The sequence below is a fragment of the Drosophila teissieri genome, chromosome 2R, assembly GCF_016746235.2.
Source record: "Drosophila teissieri strain GT53w chromosome 2R, Prin_Dtei_1.1, whole genome shotgun sequence".
In the NCBI taxonomy this organism is placed as follows: Eukaryota; Metazoa; Arthropoda; class Insecta; order Diptera; family Drosophilidae; genus Drosophila; species Drosophila teissieri.
This window is the reverse complement of record NC_053030.1, coordinates 19,310,449-19,330,136: the sequence shown is the minus strand read 5'-3', so window position 1 is coordinate 19,330,136 and position 19,688 is coordinate 19,310,449. Positions and strand designations below refer to the sequence as shown.

General features: G+C 45.1%; 4 protein-coding genes across 8 annotated transcripts; 2 read left to right on the top strand and 2 right to left on the bottom strand.

Moving 5' to 3' along the window:
* Positions 1-72: 72 nt before the first annotated feature.
* Positions 73-7,563, bottom strand: LOC122613096 (beta-glucuronidase). 3 transcript variants are annotated; one of them, XM_043787096.1, is made up of 9 exons: positions 7,309-7,563; positions 2,377-2,780; positions 1,919-2,231; positions 1,313-1,850; positions 1,108-1,251; positions 964-1,048; positions 729-905; positions 511-649; positions 73-444 (listed from the first exon to the last, which is right to left on the bottom strand). In XM_043787096.1, the coding sequence occupies exons 1-9, from the start codon at positions 7,310-7,312 to the stop codon at positions 278-280; spliced, it is 1,971 nt and encodes a 656-aa protein (XP_043643031.1). In that variant the 5' UTR covers positions 7,313-7,563; the 3' UTR covers positions 73-277. The 3 variants fall into 3 exon arrangements, with proteins under 3 accessions (XP_043643031.1, XP_043643032.1, XP_043643033.1); XM_043787097.1 differs by lacking the exon at positions 7,309-7,563 and adding an exon at positions 4,039-4,122 and having other exon boundaries at positions 2,377-2,726; XM_043787098.1 differs by lacking the exon at positions 7,309-7,563 and adding an exon at positions 3,567-3,766.
* A 323-nt stretch (positions 7,564-7,886) lies between these two features.
* On the top strand, positions 7,887-12,250 carry LOC122613369 (exostosin-3). Its single transcript, XM_043787512.1, has 3 exons — positions 7,887-8,232; positions 8,634-8,759; positions 8,820-12,250. Exons 1-3 carry the CDS (start codon positions 8,005-8,007, stop codon positions 11,382-11,384), a joined length of 2,919 nt encoding a protein of 972 aa, XP_043643447.1. The 5' UTR covers positions 7,887-8,004; the 3' UTR covers positions 11,385-12,250.
* A 147-nt stretch (positions 12,251-12,397) lies between these two features.
* On the bottom strand, positions 12,398-15,359 carry LOC122613370 (ankyrin repeat domain-containing protein 13D). 2 transcript variants are annotated; one of them, XM_043787514.1, is made up of 7 exons: positions 15,152-15,359; positions 14,896-15,028; positions 14,523-14,837; positions 14,139-14,455; positions 13,911-14,006; positions 13,109-13,851; positions 12,398-12,704 (listed from the first exon to the last, which is right to left on the bottom strand). In XM_043787514.1, the coding sequence occupies exons 1-7, from the start codon at positions 15,242-15,244 to the stop codon at positions 12,488-12,490; spliced, it is 1,914 nt and encodes a 637-aa protein (XP_043643449.1). In that variant the 5' UTR covers positions 15,245-15,359; the 3' UTR covers positions 12,398-12,487. The 2 variants fall into 2 exon arrangements, with proteins under 2 accessions (XP_043643449.1, XP_043643450.1); XM_043787515.1 differs by lacking the exon at positions 12,398-12,704 and adding an exon at positions 12,781-12,991.
* Positions 15,360-15,615: 256 nt separating this feature from the next.
* On the top strand, positions 15,616-19,334 carry LOC122612863 (lysophosphatidylserine lipase ABHD12). 2 transcript variants are annotated; one of them, XM_043786724.1, is made up of 6 exons: positions 15,616-15,755; positions 16,041-16,126; positions 16,448-16,481; positions 17,432-17,643; positions 17,986-18,104; positions 18,176-19,334. In XM_043786724.1, the coding sequence occupies exons 4-6, from the start codon at positions 17,558-17,560 to the stop codon at positions 19,204-19,206; spliced, it is 1,236 nt and encodes a 411-aa protein (XP_043642659.1). In that variant the 5' UTR covers positions 15,616-15,755; positions 16,041-16,126; positions 16,448-16,481; positions 17,432-17,557; the 3' UTR covers positions 19,207-19,334. The 2 variants fall into 2 exon arrangements, with proteins under 2 accessions (XP_043642659.1, XP_043642660.1); XM_043786725.1 differs by lacking the exon at positions 17,432-17,643.
* The last annotated feature ends 354 nt before the right edge of the window (positions 19,335-19,688 follow it).

Here is a 19,688-nt window from a genome sequence, read left to right as displayed (position 1 = left end):
TTGTTGCTTTTCAAACTTTTTCTGCTATGAGAATATCCCAAGTCTGGTGTAGTAAACATAAATAATGCACTTTCATTTATTCTCTTAAACATACAAATACATACAAAAATACAATCAACTAGAGCTAACCATTTTATAATGTACAGGGCAATGCAGCGGAATGGAAATCGGGTCAAAATGCAAGTCCAAGATGCCGTTGACCAAGGATAAAGTGGTTCTTGGTAAACTTATTTACAGTGGCCGAATACTTGAGGCAGCATCCACGTGCTCCCAACCATTAGGATATCAGGTCGGCGATGTAGGTGAAGAGATCGTCCGGGAAGCTGCATTGGTCCAAATCTCTGCCCAGTGCAAAGTATCTTTTGCGGAGCAGATGGGCTGCCGCCTTTGGTTGGCGGGCGCGGGTGAACACACCCTTTTTATTGCCTCCCACGCGGGTGTAGCCTGAATAAAACAAACATGTTATTACTTTACAAATAAAATAACTATTGTGTGGTAACGGTCACTCACTTTGAGCTGTCTTAAAGTCGGCAAAGTTCCACACAAACTCGCCAATAAACCAGCCCTTTTTGCGCAGCTCATCGAAGGCCTTAAAATGGCGGGAAAACACCTCCGTCTGGAACTCCTCCGACCACACATAAGCAGGTTGCTGATGGGACAACATGAAGGGATTAATTAACTTTACTTTAAACCAAGAGAGAGGATGTATCTCTAAGTTGAATACTCACCATATGCAAGCCCTCCAGGGTATCCGCTCCATATTCAGACATGATGATGGGCTTGTTGTAACGTTTGTTCCACGCGACGGCCTCGTCGATTACATTCTGGGTCACCATGTCCAGACGTCCGGCATTCGAGTACCAGGCATTGTAACGATTGAAGCTGATGATGTCCAGAGAGCGGCCCTGGAATGGAAATAGTATATATTACACAAGATCTAAAGGTCAAGCACTATTTACTAACCGCCTTATCCTGGGTGTTTGGAACGGCAATGGCCGCCGTGATGGGTCGGGTTTTATCCAGAGAGCGCGTGTAGTTGGCCACTAATCTGATGGATAAGGTATGGGATTAAACTGGGACCATCGGAAAGAAGATAGAAGTACCCACTCAAAGTACGAGTCCGCACTCACGCTACCAGTGCGAGGTTCGTTGGCAATGGACCACATGACCACACTTGGATGGTTCCGATCCCGATGGATGAGCTGCTCCAGCGACGATTTGTGCTTGCCCAGCAGCTCCTGGCTGTAGTTTCTGAAAATCGAAGACAACAGCATTAATAAGAAATCCCCTTGAGGTGTGTGCAGAACTCAACTCCGTATCCACGCTGGGACATTCGTCGATGATCATGATGCCGTGCTCATCCGCAAACTGCATGGACTCCTCGGAGTAGGGATAGTGCGAGGTGCGGTAGGCATTCGCTCCAATCCACTTGAGCAGATTGAAGTCGCGAACCATCAGTGCGTTGTCCAGACCTTTACCCCTGATATCCGCATCTTCGTGTCGTCCAAATCCGCGGAAATAAACCGGCTTGCCGTTGATCAGGAACTGCTGGCTGTTCCAACTTAATGTGCGTATTCCCACTTTGAGTCGATAGACATCTAGGAGCTCGTCGTTGGTCGCCAGCAGTTTGATCTCCAGCTGGTACAAATAACCAGGCTCGGGATGCATGAGGTAGGGCCACCAGGGCTTCACCTGGTTCACCTGCAACTTGCCGCCTAGCTTGCCGTCCGACGTGGCATTCGCCACCATGACGCCTTCCTTATCGTACAAGTTGGCCTGAATGTGCAGCACATTGTCTGCCTCGTTGGCAGCGCTGCCATTGACGCTTACGCTGTAGAACACCTCGCCAACTGTTGTTGTATGAAATTATTACAATATTAATATCAAAAAGTATAGAAATTCAATCGAAATAACCTACCGGTGGCATCCTTTGAAAGGTTCGTGGTGACCTCAACCTCCTCGATGAAAGTACGGGGCGTGGTGTAAAGATGCACGCTCCTGTGGATCCCCGCATAGTTGAAAAAGTCGAAGGTGTAGCTCTGCACAATGGTCATGCCACCATCGTTGGGCACTTCCGTGATCCTGCCCTGCGGCACTGTCGTCTGAATGAGAGCGTTGTCGCACATCACGGTGATGCGATTCTCAGCTCCATAGCTCAGGAGATCCGTGACCTCCGCCTCGAAGGGCAGGTGACCCATTTCGTGCTTCACCACCTTCTGGCCGTTGATCCACTGAAATGAAAGATTTCTCATTAAATTTATAGGATGAGCTACTAAAATCATATTAAAATGATTGCATTCTTTTAGGCACCAATATGTATAAAATGACTCCTATCCATGCCATCTAATTGTAATAGGATATATTTTTAGCACCCACCACATATGCCTCGTAGTGAACACTACCGAAGCGCAGCCATATCCTCTGATCCTTCGCCCAGGATCGGGGCACAAAGAACTTGCGGTCGTACCACACTGTGCCCACGTGATCCCGCAGGTTATCCGTGGTGATGTCGTTATAGGATGCGGGCACCGGCATGGGGATTGTGGGCCGGCTCTTGCTCAACTCCTTGGCATACCACTCATCGCGTACGCCCTGCGTGGGATTCGCCTGATCGGAGCGCACAAAGTTCCAGATCCCGTCCAGGGAACGCACCTCTCGCGTCTCCGATTCCCTGGGATACAGCATTCCGCGCGTTTGGGGCACCTCCTTGTTGACCAGGATCAGCGCTATGGAGAAGTGCAGGACATACAGACCAGTGACCAGGGAGAAGAAGGAGAGAGCTGCGAATACATAGACATACAGGGTGTAAAGCGCTTCGCTACTGGACACATATTCGAGTGATTACAGCGCACCGATAATGGGAGTGATAATTGTGCGTAGCACATTTTTCAATTTCCTGATATGGAAAACAAATCGATTGCATAGAGATATGTGCGTGGTAAGTGGCACAAGTGAATCATATTGATTTTGTGTAGACATATTGTTTTTTTAACTCTAAAACACAACTGGCTTGTTGAAGCCTTTCTAAATAATCAATGATAATATTATATATTTCATTACTTTATTGGAAAGATAAGCCAGCTCAACTTGCGAAAGATATATCCGATTGTCTGCTTATCAGAGATAGCGAAAATACATATGTACATGGAAACATGTGCGTAAAGATAAGTCCAAAAGGAAATCATTGTACAAATAAGCATTTTATTATTATATTATATTACTTTTTATTTGTAGTTGCTAAATATAAATAAGAAAATTCATTTGTGAGCATGGTATGATAAGTTACCACTTATTATGACGCTGAGTATATTTAAAGAACAAATATTTTTAATAGAACCCCCTTTAAACATTGAAAGAAAATCTTATGCTTCAACAAATTCTGGTCAAAAATGACATTTAGCATAGGCAACCACATAAATGGCCAAATTATCCGCATATCTTATCTGCCTTTCAATGGTCGTTCCCCCCTTCCCCCTTCTTTTATTACCCATACTTATTAGAATTATCCAATGTCACCTTTTGGTAACGGTACATACAGTAAACACCGCTGCGATATTCATACTCACTTGAACAATGGTTTCAGCCGATTTTCAAAGTCGGCGGGCGAAACGAATCGGAACGAAGAGAATTGAAACAAAGGGAAACGGAAATGAAATTGGAATCTTTGCATAACAACAACACGATCAGGACAATGGACAAAGCAAAGAGCCAAACAATGCGAATGAGCGGCTCAAAGCAAAAGCACGAAACCGGAGAGCACGAGCTTTCAAGGAAAAACTTTCACTCTCTGTCTCTCTCCCTCTCTCTCTCTCCCAGTAAAGCTAGTACGAATACAGATACATTTGCAATAATGTGTCATCGTTCTCTGCTTAGAATTCGTTTTTGTTTTTGTCTTTATTCATGTTCTGCACTCGTTCTGTTTCGGCTTTTGTTTTGATTGCTTTTTTATGCAAATGGACGCATTGTTGGGCACTTTGTTTTGTTTGTTTTGCTAGTTAAACACGTTTTCCAAGAGGCAAAAAGGCAAGCGAGACGAACATTTCAGAAACCGCCACAATCCCATAATACGCATGCAAGCGAGAAGACCGAGAACTTTGCCCGTTCTCTCACGTTCGCTGGTCGCCGGGAAACTACTTCCCCCATTTATTTATCGCATCTCACATGTTTCACCCCGCTAATCAGCTGTCTAATCGCAAAAGCTGTCTACGCGGGTAACGCAAGAAAAGCTCCAGGAAAAGCTTCCCCTGAGATCGATAGGCCATCGATGGCTCGATTTGTTTACCGTTAGATAGCCAGTAATTATCCCAGTTTTATGATAACATTATTATGTTATTTTAGATGTTCAATTAATGATGACCACATATCAAAAACTTAAACTTTTTTCAATAATCTTTGGGATAAAACATGTTTAATGTCTTGAGTATAATTCTTAATTTTTGTATTCTAGCACTATTTTTTTTTATTTAATACCAAATTAGATTTCTCAATGGAAACGTAGCTTAACATGAAATAATCCGCATGAAGACTTATAAAACAATATTATTGTTGAAATTTGCATGCAAATTGCACAAAAACATGCATAAAAATCATGCTTAGTTTCTTTTATATTGATTTGTTCTCTTACCAATCGCAATCAAAGATAATCCTCCCATAATAATGTTCCCTCTTTTTTTATAAAGCTGTTTTATATACTTTTGTTACTTCCGCTCACCTTTTGTTAAGTCAGCTTAGTTAAGATACAAGTTATTTAACCAACAATAATCTTAATTTTATTGTTCTTATTAACAATTACTATTATTTCTAAAAAAAAAAAAAACAGTGAAATATATAATAAAAATATTTTTATCTGAAATTAATGTACTAATGAAAGTACTAATTTGTACTTCTTGTTAATTAACTCATTTAGTCTCAACTAAAGCTTTATAAGTCGAAAAACAAAAAAATCTTTGTTGACTTGTAGTTCTAGTTACATTTTCCCATTTAAAGAATATTAAATTGTTTTTTAAATAGGTAAAATAATGTATTTTTAGCACTGTTTATAGTTTGTCACACAATTGGGAACACTGGGCTTACACATGGCGCTTGGCAATCACTGTGCTCCTGCGAATCGACACCGGCTGATTCGACGACACACCGAACTCGACTAAGGTTGCACCTGCGCCGCGTGGGGCTTTTAAGGCCCCCAAGCCCCCAAAAGCCCCCAGCAATCCGGCCATCCAACCATCCAGCGAAACTTCAGATATTAAAATGCCCGGCACAGCGGGCGATGCACCGTTACGCACATATCACTCGAAAGGAGGCCACCAGACGCTCCTCACCACTGCACACAACACAGCACACCATACACAACACCACGCCACAGCACAACACACACCACATAGCACACCACAACACAACACACCAACCGATCCGATCTGATCCAATCCAATCCGAGCCAGAAACATATATTAGCAGAACCGGTGCAGGGCCAACCAACAACAACGAGTGCTTACCCCAAATTTCATACTTGCGACACGTGAGACGGATCCTCAAATGCATGTTGGCATTTACTGGATTCGTCTTGGGATTCGCCAACTATCCGCTGTTGTTTGTGCCACAAAGTGCCGGTTTCTTGCGGCTACGTTCGGCGCCGCGGGGTAACTGAATCCGATTCCGTATCGGAATCGGAATACAAGTCCGGATCCGCGGAAGCCCATGGCGGATGTGCCATTAGTGGGCAAGGCAATTGCGAGCGACCGCTTGCCAGCGCCAAAGGTCGTAGGGTTGGGGCTTCGGGGGTTAACGGGGGGAAAGGGGGTTGGGGGGGGTAGCTATAGGAAGACACGCACCGCCACTGCACTGAATGTGCCCCTAATTAAGCCCACCCCTCCCCGGAACACCGCCCATCCCCGATAAGCCGCCGGCGAAGCCGCTTGTTCCAAATCCGGAGCACTCGACTCGTCATTCGGTCATACAGTCTGGCTTTTAGAATATAGTATATTCCGAATTCCCCATGGATTATGACTTTCAATTTGCTCCAAAGCCATAGAGCCAAAGCCATCCCCAATGCTTTGACTTCTACATCTGATAAGGTCGATGAGCACCGTATATTAATAATCAATTAATCAACGAGTCTGTAGAACATACAGATCACAGTAAAAATTTCACAAATACCCATCAGCTAAATTCACTAGATGTATATACATATGTACATACATATATAATATATACCATAATATATTAAGTACTTTAAAATTGCTTTGAGTAAACTATGTCTTAGTCACGTTAGGCAGGCCCCACTGTGCCGACTTAAGGAGGGCGTTGGACTGTAAGGGTGGGCCTAGTTTCAATTAAGTGTTGCTGGTCTAGAACTGGAGTTTAATTACTCTTGATTGGGAACGAAATGCGGAAGTTTCTACTCCTCCACAAAAACAAGTTGACACACATTAATGGGTTGGTTCTTAAACCATTTGGACTAGAAATTATTCCATGTGAATTGTTTTCAATAACTAAAGGTAACATATAGTATGCAAGTGTTATCTGTTTTATAGTTATTGTTAATAATCATGTGTATAATTAGTACAAATCCCTTGCATAAATATTAGCTTAACCTACTGGGACCCAACAAAGGTTATCAAGAACTAATAAGATTAGAACGTCACTGGTATACCCGTTGCACTCACTGAATTATTAATATTAATGACACACATAATGTTATTAATTAAATATATTTTTCTGCGAGGCCATAGACCTTTTAACAAAGGTGTTATATCTAATCATATTGACAGTGAATTTGGTTAGGGCTTTATCATCAAACAAATATAGATAGCAGATTGATTTGTGCATCACATATATCTTCTGTAGCTTAAATTTGATATATAGATTCAAATCTATAATTCAAAAATATGGGCAGAGGGTTGATAAATGTAAGACAGGTCATTTAGGTTTAAGTTTCATTGTATTTAAGTTATTATTTCAATGGCTCAATCATATACATATATAGAAAATTCATTTGATCATTTAAAATGTCAAGGATGATGAGAATAAGCTGTTTTAGTGCGAAAGAGTTAGCTAAAAATAGGTAACTATCCAATGGCCACTATCATTGACCAATAGTGTGCACATAAAAACCGCACCTCCATGTGCTAAGTGTTAGGGTATCGATGGAATATACCCACGCCTGTTGCCAATTTCCTTTTGTTTGGCTTTCACTTTCAAGGCCCGGCCCACAAAAGCAGGCCCAAAGCAAAGAAAAGAATCAATGGGCCGGCCAAAGAAAGTGGAAATGTCACCGACAGTAAATATACATAAATAGATAGAGGCTTTTACCCATATTCGAGTATTTCGTGCAGGATTCCGGCGAATGATCGATGTAACTTTGTGACTATAATTAAAATCCGGAATTGGTTGTTTGTGCACCTAGGAACTATTTTCGTTTCTAATTAAAGCTCGAACACAAGGGGTCAACAATTGGCAGTCATTTCGCGGCTATTAATAATCGGTTCAAGTGTTTTGCCGGTAATTACAACAACAAACTATTTCAAACTAGAAACCGCGAGGCGAAGCAGACGCACCGCTGATTTGGATGCGACTAAAATCGCAAACACACTCTGCCAAGACAGCTCAAAAATCCGACTGTTGCGAGCTTTGAATCCGCTGTTAAAAGAAAACTGTTGCTTCGCTGTTAGCCACTGTTAGCCAATGTTGCTCTCTTGGGCGTCAATCTTAAGACTTGACAGCCCTAGCAGTGATTGCTAAGATTAGTAAGCAATAAATGAAAAACTGCACCTGTAAAACTTAAGATTAAAGATTTTAATGAATATTATCATATTTGTACTTTTTTGAATAGTTCGATTTTGGCGGGCAGACCGCTGCGGCCGATAAATATCGATGCGCCGATTACTCGCGTACTCCAAGCGGTGGCTCTGCAGCCCTGCAGCGCGTTGCCAACTAAACGGACTCCACTCGCGATAAAGTGTAAATAAATGAGATATTTTGGAGGAATCGCAAGCTGAAACTAATGCCATGCCACCGGCGTACGACCTTGGCCACTCCGGAGAGGCGTACCACCCCCTGGACACTGGCAGCGGCGGCGGCAAGGACGCCAGTGCCCCAAACTCATCCTCCGCCCAAAACCGCAACTCAATGGGATTTCGGACATCCTGGATGCGGCTCTTCCGCCGCTACAAACTGCCCATGGTGCTCCTGATGCTCCTGTTCCTCGTCTCCTGCCTGGCATACCGCATACTTAGCGTAAGTATTCCGCATTCTCCATCTCTCGCATACCGGAAGTGAACTCCAGTGGAGATGGGCACTCGAATATTTGGAGCACCACACATCGACTGTGATCATCATTCTAAAATTAAAGATAGCACGAACATAAGACATGACACTTGTTGAATCAATAATAATCCTATTATCTTGTTCTTGAGTTCAGAAGTCACAAATTTAACTAAATTAAATAATTGAGTTTTATTTATACATTTATGTATGATGTAGGTCATTGTAGTTGTACAATCAATTATAAGATTCAAACGAAGAAGTTGTTGCTAGTCTTGCTTATCTTCTAGCGTTATCAGTGTGTGTCAAATAAATTTACTTACCATAGATAGTATTTTAAATATTGATCAACTGACAACTATCATAATTTCCAGGTGGAGCAAGATGCTCCGCCAATGGACATGCATCGTAGTTCACCGCTGTTGGATGCCTACGAAGATTTTAGCGCCATGAGAGCTGGAGATCTGAAAATGCGCATCGAGGAGATGGTGAGAATCAAGGTTAGTACCCGGAAACTCTTATATATACATGGCCAGCAGCTAAAACTCCGTTTTCTGCAGAGCACTGTGTCTGTGGAGCTGCGCGAATTGGAGTCCCGTCGCCAGAAGCTGCAATCCGACATTAGCCAGTACAACCAGAAGATCGAGGAGCTCAAACAGGAGCTGCTAAGGGAGCAAACAGAGCTGGAGCGCCTCAAGATCTCCGTGGAGCAGGCACAGGTGGCTCAGCGGGAGGCTGTGCAGCGGAACACACCGGATTTGGCCCTGCCACGCTCCCTCTTACCCAACACACTGCCCAGAAAGAATAACCCCATCAGTGGAGGATTGGCGGCCAGCTGCGAAATGCACAACTGTTTCAATCACTCCCGCTGCAGTCTAACCTCCGGATTTCCGGTTTACTTGTATGATCCGGATGAGCATAGCGTACAGCGAAAGGGTTACGATATCGATGGTTTCCTGAAGACAACTCTAAAGCAGACTTTGGGCTACAATGCGCACATAGTGAAGGATCCCAAGCACGCCTGCATATATCTAGTGCTGGTGGGAGAGGCGCTTCTGGAGCAGGATCTATTGCGAAACAATCGCTATGCGGCACAGGAGGCGGAGCATCAGCAGCCCTCAACGCCCACGCTTGAAAATGATTGCCCCGTGGACATGGAGAAGCTTTACAGCCTGCCATATTGGGGTGGCGATGGACGCAATCATGTGCTGCTCAATTTGGCGAGGAGAGATCTCACATCCCATCGTACGAATCCGCTCTACAAGCAGAACACCATGAGGGCAATTGTGGTGCAAAGTGCTTTCGAAAGGGAACAGTTCCGTCCAGGTTACGACCTAATTGTGCCCCCTATTCTGGGTCCTCCCGGTGGAGATGTGTGGCAGGAGTGCGCGGAAATGGTGCCCGCCAGGAGGAAGTACTTGCTTAGCTACCAAGGCGAACTGAGGCCCAAACAGAGCAGTTTGAGTCCGTTGGACGCGTTTATTCTGGAGCACCTGGCGGACATGGCCAAGGGCGCTACGCAAGATCAGTTCGTTCTGCAGTTCCAGTGCATCCCTGCGACGGAGCAGCAGGAGGGTGATTCCTTGCCAGATTGGACCCTATGTGGTTCGGATTCCTCGCGCCGCCAGCTGCTTAAGGACTCTACCTTTTCTCTGATTCTACCCCCGCTGAATGGCAGAGTTTCTTCGACACTAATGCTAGCTAGGATTTATGAAGCCCTCCGTTCGGGAGCAGTGCCTGTTATCCTTGGAGCAGATGAGCTGCGTTTGCCTTACGCCGAGACTGTGGATTGGAGAAGATCGGCTCTACTGCTTCCAAAAGCTCGGATTACGGAACTGCATTTCCTGCTGCGAGCAGTTCAGGATGCTGATTTACTGCTGCTGCGACGTCAGGGACGACTCATCTGGGAGCGCTATTTGAGCTCTGTGCAGGCCACCGTGGATACAGTGATTGCCAGCTTGAGGGATCGCCTCGGAATCCCGCCCAGACCAGTGCCCTCAGTTATAGCGCAAAGTGTTTTCAACAGCACCTTCATACCACTAAAATCCGATCCACCCGTCGGCTTGGATACGGAACCCGAAGAGTCGTTGGGACCTATAGAGCCACCCTATCCCAGTCCTGCTTTCCGGCGGAACTACACAATACTGCGTATGCAGGCGAAGGAAGCCTGGAACGATTGGTTGGATCCCTTCTACCTATACCCGCAGCTGCCCTTCGATCCCGCGCTGCCTTCGGAAGCCAAGTTCATGGGCTCGCATACAGGCTTTCGTCCGATTGGCAAGGGACTAGGAGGAGCTGGAAAGGAATTCGGCGAGTCACTGGGTGGCAATTACCCCCGGGAGCAGTTCACCATTGTCATGCTAACTTACGAAAGAGAACAAGTCCTGATGGATTCTTTGGGCAGACTGTATGGTCTGCCGTATCTGCACAAAGTCGTGGTGGTTTGGAACTCACCCAAGCCACCATTGGATGACTTAAGATGGCCGGATATTGGCGTACCAGTGGCCGTCCTTCGGGCTCCCAGGAACTCGTTAAACAATCGATTTTTGCCATTTGATGTCATTGAAACCGAGGCAGTGCTCTCGGTCGACGACGATGCCCATCTGCGTCATGACGAGATACTCTTTGGATTCCGTGTTTGGCGAGAGCATCGCGATAGAGTTGTAGGCTTTCCAGGACGTTACCACGCCTGGGATTTGGGAAATCCCAATGGCCAGTGGCACTACAACTCCAATTACAGCTGCGAACTGAGCATGGTGCTCACAGGAGCTGCGTTTGTACACAAGTACTACCTCTACCTGTACACCTACCATCTGCCACAGGCGATTAGGGACAAAGTGGATGAGTACATGAACTGCGAGGACATTGCCATGAATTTCCTCGTATCACATATAACTAGGAAGCCACCGGTCAAAGTAACCTCCAGGTGGACGTTCCGCTGCCCCGGTTGTCCCGTTTCCCTCAGCGAGGATGACACCCACTTCCAGGAGCGGCACAAGTGCATCAACTTCTTCAGCCGGGTGTTCGGCTATACGCCGCTGCTGAACACCCAGTACCGGGCGGACTCGATTCTCTTCAAGACGCGCATCCCGCACGACAAGCAAAAGTGCTTCAAGTACATCTAGTCGTACCACTGATCCCAGAACCCCTATTCCGACAAAGGCGACCACTTCACTTACCTTAACGAGGTGATCACCAGCTGAACGACTTCTAGTTGTAAGTAAAACTTATCGGGCCTGTTTCGGTTTTCACACGTTTGTCTCTAGGAATTTATGTCGTATATATGTATCAAAACCCAACCAATTCTATATCTAAACACTATTATTTTAGAACTTTAACCAAAGGTGTGCAATACGGAATTATACGCAAATTTCAAACAAACACTATTTAGGTAGAAAATCTAGTTACCCACTAATTACAAATCGAACAAATCGTTTAGTCTGTGAAAGCCCGAACAAGCCCATATGTATATACTCTATTTTGACGTAAGTTACACGCTGATAGGCGAATGGAGATAGCACAGCTTGCATATTTACGCTTATGTTGCTGTTTTCAGAAGTACGCTTTTCTAGGAAGTAGCTCTGAAAATTAGGCGGAATATCTTGAGTAGAAGAAACCAAATCAAATTTTGAGACTTTATTGTGTTTGCTTAACTAGCATAAGTTGTGTACCGAATTTTGACTTGTATATAGTGCTTAATAAACGAAATTACTATATCGCTAAGTATAAAAAACGCCCGTTTTCCTGATGATTATTTCATATATTTTCTTCATTTACACAAAAAGGTGTCAGCTTGCATGCGCATGATGTGAGTGGGTAGTATTGGTATAAATTACGGATAATGGTGATTAGTGGTTACAGATTAAGGACACGCACACATGTGGTTAACCGGTGGGATCGCATATAAGACATATCCCAACGGCCACCACACGCACTTAATTTTAAGGTAGTATCTAAGAGATACCAGATACAATGCAAAAGCTACAACTACGAGGACTACTTTGGATACATGGTATATATAGGGTGGATCCTTCGGTTGCGAGTGGACGAGTTGAGACCAGGCGACTGCTTCCCGCTTGCGTCCCGCTTGTATCACAATTCAAAACAAGGACAGGGCGCAGAAGGATGCGTGGGTAACTTAAAGTACTCTCGGTATTATTTATACAACTTAGCCCGAAGGTTACACTAGAAATCAATATAACTTCAATTTGGAATTGCTGGTAGTATATTAGTGCTCTTGCAGACTAAGCTTCAGCGCCTGCTCGATCATCTCCTGCTCCTGCTGCCGCTCCAGTTCGAATTTCCTCTGCTCTTGCTGCGACAGTCGCATGGCCATGGCCAAATCGGGATCCACATACCGGAATCCTCCATCGTCGTCGTCCTCGGAGGCGGGCGAGCCGCTTTGCAGATTCGCATGGGCGCCCAGCAGTGATTCCTGCAGGACTCTGCAATTGATACAAGAAGAGGGCACAAGAACACACAAAGCTTGGATCAAAACTAGCAATACGAAAGGAGGAGGGGAGTGGCTATTCAGCGCTACTTGAAGATCTTCTTCATGTAGCCCAAATCGTTTTTAAACTGCGCACCAGCCGAGGCGGATCGCCCACGTGTCTGCGGCTCCAGTTGGAGCTGCGAGTGGGGAAAGGACTGGGGTTGGTGCTTGGGGGAGGGCGAATACCGCCCGTACTGCTGGCGATGGGGAGACAGTAAGTGCGAGGATAAGCGGTGGCCACTAGCGTTTACCATAGACAGGTGTTAGTTTTGGTTGTAAATCGAAATCATGCAAAGTGAATAAACCCTTGCAGAGAATTAAGTATTCTGCAAGGCCAAAACTATGCTAGGAACTTACCGTTGCAGCTGCTCGTCATCTTCCGGCAGGAGATCGGAGCCCACGACGTTTTGGCCCCTCAGCACTTCCCATATGTCCACCTTGTCGTCGTCCCGGGCGTCCACGCCACAGGCTCCGCTTGTTTCCACCAAACTCTGCTCAATGGCATACTGCAGCATGTCATCCTCATCGAGGGGAATTTGACGACGGACATCGCTGCCCCTGTTTGTGTAGTGAGCCGGGATATCGAAGCAGCGATCATCGACCAAACAAGTGACGCGATCTTGCTCCTGCAGCGTGGCCACGTGATCCACGGGCGTGGTTAAAGCAAATACATTTCCAAACGTAATACAGGCATTCAAAACATGGAAGAGCGGGATTTCCACTTTGACTGGAAAACCAGCAGGCAGCTGCATGGTGATAAAGTCTCTTAGCTTGGACACATGTGGACTGGCCATGGTGGACATGAGATCCAGGATGGGAAGCACTTGTTCCTGCAGTCGAATGGGGTGCTCCTCGGCTAACCATAAGTTGGCTCTAAAGCGCTGCACCTTTGTGCTCAGATTCTTGGGACCGCCAACATCCCTTCCGTGAAGATCAACCTCCTGAGTGAAATACTCCTCCGGGGTAACGGAAGACTTGGGTGTGCTGGTGCCCGACGCACAGGCGGAACTTCCGTTGCTCTGGTTTCCAGGAGCTGGTGAGTTTCGGCCACCATTTTCGACTCCGGCGATGGAACCTTCTCCCAACCGGGGTGATGGGGACTAGAACAAAATAATGTTCATCATTTGAGGCAAAGTTGATTAACTGTTTGGAAACCTACGCGATCTTTGAGTGCCGCAGCGGCATCAGCGGGGGACACATAGTCCTCATCAGCAATTCCCAGCAGGCTATGGAGTGGTGTCCTCGCTGTCTTGTTCTAAAGCACAAAAACAGTGTCAAAAATATAAGGTTTATAATTAATATTAGAATACACGTGAGAAACAAAGAAGAAATCCACAGCATTCATTTCGCAATATGTTGCGAATGATGCCCTTTTAGGTTTTCTTACCTTGATCTGCTCCTCGCTAAGGTGATCCATTCGCGTCTTTGTAACGAACTCCACGTTGCTGGCCCCGTACACCTTGCAGTTGTAGCCGTTGATCATCTCAGATTTTTCGCTACGCCAGCCCCATATGCCGCACTTGTTGCGCTCAAAGCTAATCTTGTCCATCTCGATGTTGTTCGTGATCACCGGGGCATTGAGACGCGCCCTCACAGTGCCTAAGGCTGGTGGAATGGCCACAATATCACCGATATCGCTGCTCATCTCCTCCACCATGACTTCGTTTGTATCGTGATCGATCTCGATCATTGTGGCAGTTTCTTCTACAATTAAGAAGTGTAGATACATTTGACGGTTATCTTCAAAATGCTTTTATATGTCTGAACTTACTGGCTCCCTTGAAGATGTAGGAGCGGTTGCCCCGTTGCCAGGTGTTGTTGTCGAAGCCCAGCAGGGTGGTATCTATCCGGACGTTGGCTCCGCGCTTGTACACCTTGTAGGTGTCGCTGGGACAGAGACGCGACATCAGAGGCACCCAGGAGGTGAACTCCCACTTCATCTCGATGTAAAAGTCGGGAGCATCCAGTAGGTGCTGCAGCAGCTTAGGCACATGCGTCACCCGCTGGACATGGCGCTGAAGATCTCTGACTTCGATGATGGCCGTCAGTATGTCCACATCGCCGGTGCAGACAGCTTCCTGAACAACTAAGGGAGGAGAGGCAATTAATGGGGTTCATTTGGGGGTTTCTCATGGCTAACTTACTGGACCAGCCTTCGTGCTCATAGGTGGCATTGCACTTGGCCGCCAGAAGGCATTTAACGCATGGTAAATTGGCCAATCTGACAGCCAGCATCAGTGGCGTCCGGCCGCGGGGATCGATTTTCTCCTTGTCGTTCTGCAAGATGACGGAATCGGTGAGTTTTATCGCAGTGCCATTTCCCCGTGCCCTGCTAATTCAATTAGCACCTGTCCCCGGGGGCCACACCCACCCCCATGGAGCACCACCTCCCCTTTTCACCTGGTCGATGGCCGCCTGCAGCTGCTCCAGTTCGTTGTGCCAGATGTGCCAGTGCAGCGGGTACTCCGCCTTGATCTCCTCGACGCTCCTCATCCTGGATCGGGATTTGCGCCGTCTGATCTGCGGCTAAATTGCCGATTCTTTTGTTTCTGTGCTGTGTGAAAAAAAAAACAAACTGTATGGGCAGAGGTGTGGTCACACTGTTTGTACGACACCGATTGCTGGTTAGAGATGGGAGGCGTAAAAAGCCGGCACGATATATCGTCAGGGAAATATTTCATAAGTTTAGTTAATTATAAATTAGAATAATTATAATAAGTTTAGGTTTATTTAATTATACTGCTGAAAAGGATTAAACAAATTTGCCAGTCATAAAATTGTAATCATGCCAAAGTCCACCTGTATGGGTATTAATCAAGTTAACGCTTAAGCTGTGCCATCACTTGGTGCACCTCTGGCTGTCATCGATAGTCAATAACAACATTGACAGCTGTTCGGCTGAAAATATTCCAAATCGCATTAATAGCTCCAGAAAATAGCGAAATAAACGTTTTCCAAGACCTCTTCCAACCCCAAAATAGGAACAGTTGCTGGCGCGTGAATGGTAAGCTTAAATAGGTCAATAGGGTTTATCCCCCAATACAAACCGTACACAAATTACATAAAAAATTGATGCGCCAGCTAGAAAGGGGGGATTGTGGGTGTTCCATAATTGGTTAATGGGATTAGGTGGAGTGGGGGGCAATGACTCCTCGCTCGATTTACTCTTCTTCCGTTTATTCACACGTATAACGAAAAGTTATGTTAAAACCGGTAGCTCTACCTCCCCGCGCCACTCCCACCAATTAACTGAATTTTAATCAGTTTTCTATTAATTATTTCTTTTTAGGTCATCATGCTATTGGCGTAGAGAGAAATTTTCGATCGAATTTCGTACGCTATTATTCACCTGACGACCAGAGGATCTGTTTTCAAGTAAGAGCAATAGCCAATTTATTTGTTAATTGGCCACAAGTGCATGGCATTATTGCACTTGTTAGGGAACAAAAAATCGCCCACTTTGCACGCCATCAGTTTGTGAGAGGTGTTTGCTCAGAGCGAGACGCGCTTATCCAACATTTCAAGTTAAAATAAAAAAATTGTGATTAAAATTTGCAAACCGGAAACTATTTCCCCTTGCTCGATAGGCGATTACCGATAACAGATCGCAATTGTAAAGTTTGGCGGTTCTTTTGATTACTCTCCTTATCATGATCGACTCATCAATGCTTACTATATTTCATTTACTCTTTGCAGTTATGCTCTTCACGCGCCGGCGACTACTCAAGAGGTGTGTTTGTTTGTGTAACTGAGTGTTGTGATTCCATATATATATACATTATTATATATATATTCGTATCTCCCCGATCCCGAATAACCGACCACCCGACGAATTTGCTTCCGTAGTTTTTGCTTCCCTACTTCCCCAGAAAAGTTAAGGGCGTTTAAGAATTAGTCACGCTCGAGTAGCGCTCATATCTGATATCATTATACCGCCATTATCATCATTGTTGTGCTCCATGTCCAATAAGGTGGCTCGATTTTATTAATAAGTAATTCCGGGATGAGTGAAAGTGATCTTTGCGATACCGAAAGTGATTAGAAAATGTGCACATAAACTAATACACCATACGAATTACATATTTTCTTTCTTATCGCTTAACGATTGTATTATCTTTATGTTAATGCTCAAGCTTCGATAGGGTTCCAAATTTTGTGTAGATAATGAATCAAAAAACGGAAGTGACATACAATATAGTTTTTGCGGTCTCATCAACTCAGTCGATAGAAGTAAAGCGAAGTGTAAAGGTCTATAACTTGAAAGTCAAAATTGAACTTTAATTTTGAGTTAATTTAGTGGATATTTACTTTTAGTTAGATACAATTATAGTTAGTTGTTTAAAATATACTTGATTCGAAAGGTGAAAGAATTATATATATTCGAGGATTACTTTGGCATGCATTATAGAGGAACCACCCTAGTGCCTGCCCTTTGCTTGCTCATAATAAATGTGTAGTCACCAGATCACCTAACCACTCACCCACATCGCCACTTTGTCAGTGTCTAACCCCTCTGGTGCAAAGGTCGCTATCCGGAGGAACAGCTATCGGGTCCGGTTCGGTGTTGCATGCGTCCCATCTGGTGAATCCGTCCAGCAAAATAAAAAACAACAAGGAAACAAGCCAAAACAATCTGAATTAACCAACAAACTTATTTATCTCTCTTTTCGCCCGGGAAAGCTCCGCACAAAAAAACGCACAACATCAGTAACATTCAGTGTTAAGTCGCTTTCCCCGATAGAAAGTAATATCGCTAACTATATATTAAGCCGATAATACAGAACGGACGTAAAACATACAAAAACAATGTACGAGATTCATAATTGCCTAAGGTCCGTTTTCTTTGCCACACTCATTCCCGGAACGATCCTACTTAGTTGGCTAACTGGTCTGTAAGTATCCACGCTCGATTCGATGTTGTGCGCTTGTTTTTACTACTTTTGTAGACTTAACCCGAAACCCATTCTTCTGATTTATAATCCGAACATCGTGACATCGACATTTCTTTCGCGGCTATTTGCCGGCTCTGTTCCGATTCCGCTTTTCCGTATATAATATATATCCGCTTTGCTTGCAACCCAATTGTATATACACATATCCCCTGATCCACGACGCTCACATCCGCACCAGCTTGCTCGTCCTTTATGTTGTGTTGTCACTTAACGCTGTTGCTAGTCCCACCCCCTCAGCCACCCAGTCACCTTTCACCTCTCACTAATTGACATTCTTCGCAGGGTGGGTCTGCGATCGCTGCAAGCTTGTCTGGTGATCTTCTTCCTGATCTTCGTGCTTCTGCCGTTGATCTTTCGGTACTCCGTAACGTTCCAGCGCGGCATTCTATTTCTGACATTTAGTGAGTATCTAGAAAATATTGGAAGTATTTCGTTATTTCAATATTAATCGAATGTAAATTTCTCATTTTAGTTAAGTATCCCAAAGGACTTGATCTCACCAAGCCGGAGAGCGTGGGACTGTATGCCACACGGAACTTCTACATAACCGTAAAGGATCACGATCAGGACGAGGATGGAGTGCGAGTTGGCGTGTGGCACGTTCTGCCCAGCAATGCGGTGCGTCGTTTTAAGCGCGAGTTGCGCGTCGAGGAGGCAGTGGCCCAGGACCCAGATCAGCAGCTAGATCCTGTACCAGGCAACGAACGGGAGCTGAAGGAACTATCGCCAGCCATACGGTCTGAATTTCCCGTTGTGCTGCCGGAAAACGAGCAACTCTTCTACGAGCGATTGCTGCGGATGCCCGGTGGCACTGTGGTGCTCTATCTTCACGGGAACACCGCCAGCCGAGGCAGCGGCCACCGTTCGGAGGTGTATAAGCTGCTAAGGAAGCTCAACTACCATGTGTTCTCTTTCGACTACAGAGGCTATGCCGACTCCGATCCCGTGCCTCCGACGGAGGAAGGCGTTGTGCGCGATGCCATGATGGTGTTTGAATACATAGCCAACACCACCTCCAATCCGATTGTGGTGTGGGGTCATTCCCTTGGCACCGGAGTGGCCACGCATCTGTGCGCCAAACTAGCCAGCCTACGTGAAAGGGCTCCCAGGGGTGTCATCCTCGAAAGCCCATTCACCAACATTCGGGATGAGATACGCATGCATCCGTTTGCCAAACTCTATAAAAACCTGCCCTGGTTCAATTTTACCATCTCGCAGCCAATGTACACCAATAAGCTGAGATTTGAGTCGGATGTTCATGTCCTGGAGTTCCGGCAACCCATCATGATCATCCATGCTGAGGACGACGTTGTAGTGCCGTTTAATCTGGGCTATCGTCTGTATAGAATTGCATTGGATGGAAGAAGTCGAACCTCGGGACCCGTTGAGTTCCATCGCTTTGGGGCGAGCCGAAAGTATGGACACAAATACCTCTGCCGTGCACCGGAATTGCCGGGACTGATCCAAAAGTTTGTGGAGAACTACCGTGACGCCGTATACTAGGTGCGATCAACTGGATATTAATTTATGTATTAGACGAATATTCTAATTTAATTTTTTACCGCAATCACTGACACGTTCCAAATTTTCCGCCCTGTGCAAGCAAATTAAAGCAGTCGAGGAACACGGACCATGTTTTGAGTTTTGAATTTTAGTACTGGGTCAGTGTTTTTCTAATATGAATTCTTGAACTAGATATTTGTGACATGCCGGGATTAATCCTTTATTATTGTAACTAATATATATTAGGTGTCATCTGTAAGATATAGTATTCGTACCAAATGAATAAAATTCCCAATGATATGATCTCCATTCTTCTGTATTTATTAAGGATCAATTAAGGATCGACCTTTAAAAGACTTGGTATGTTCATTTGCTTTCAAAATAAACAATTTAATATTTTGTATACCTAAAAGTATTAGGTATTAATAATAAGAAAGCTTTGAATTTAAAGTCCAATGGAAATAACTCACTTAAAATATTTT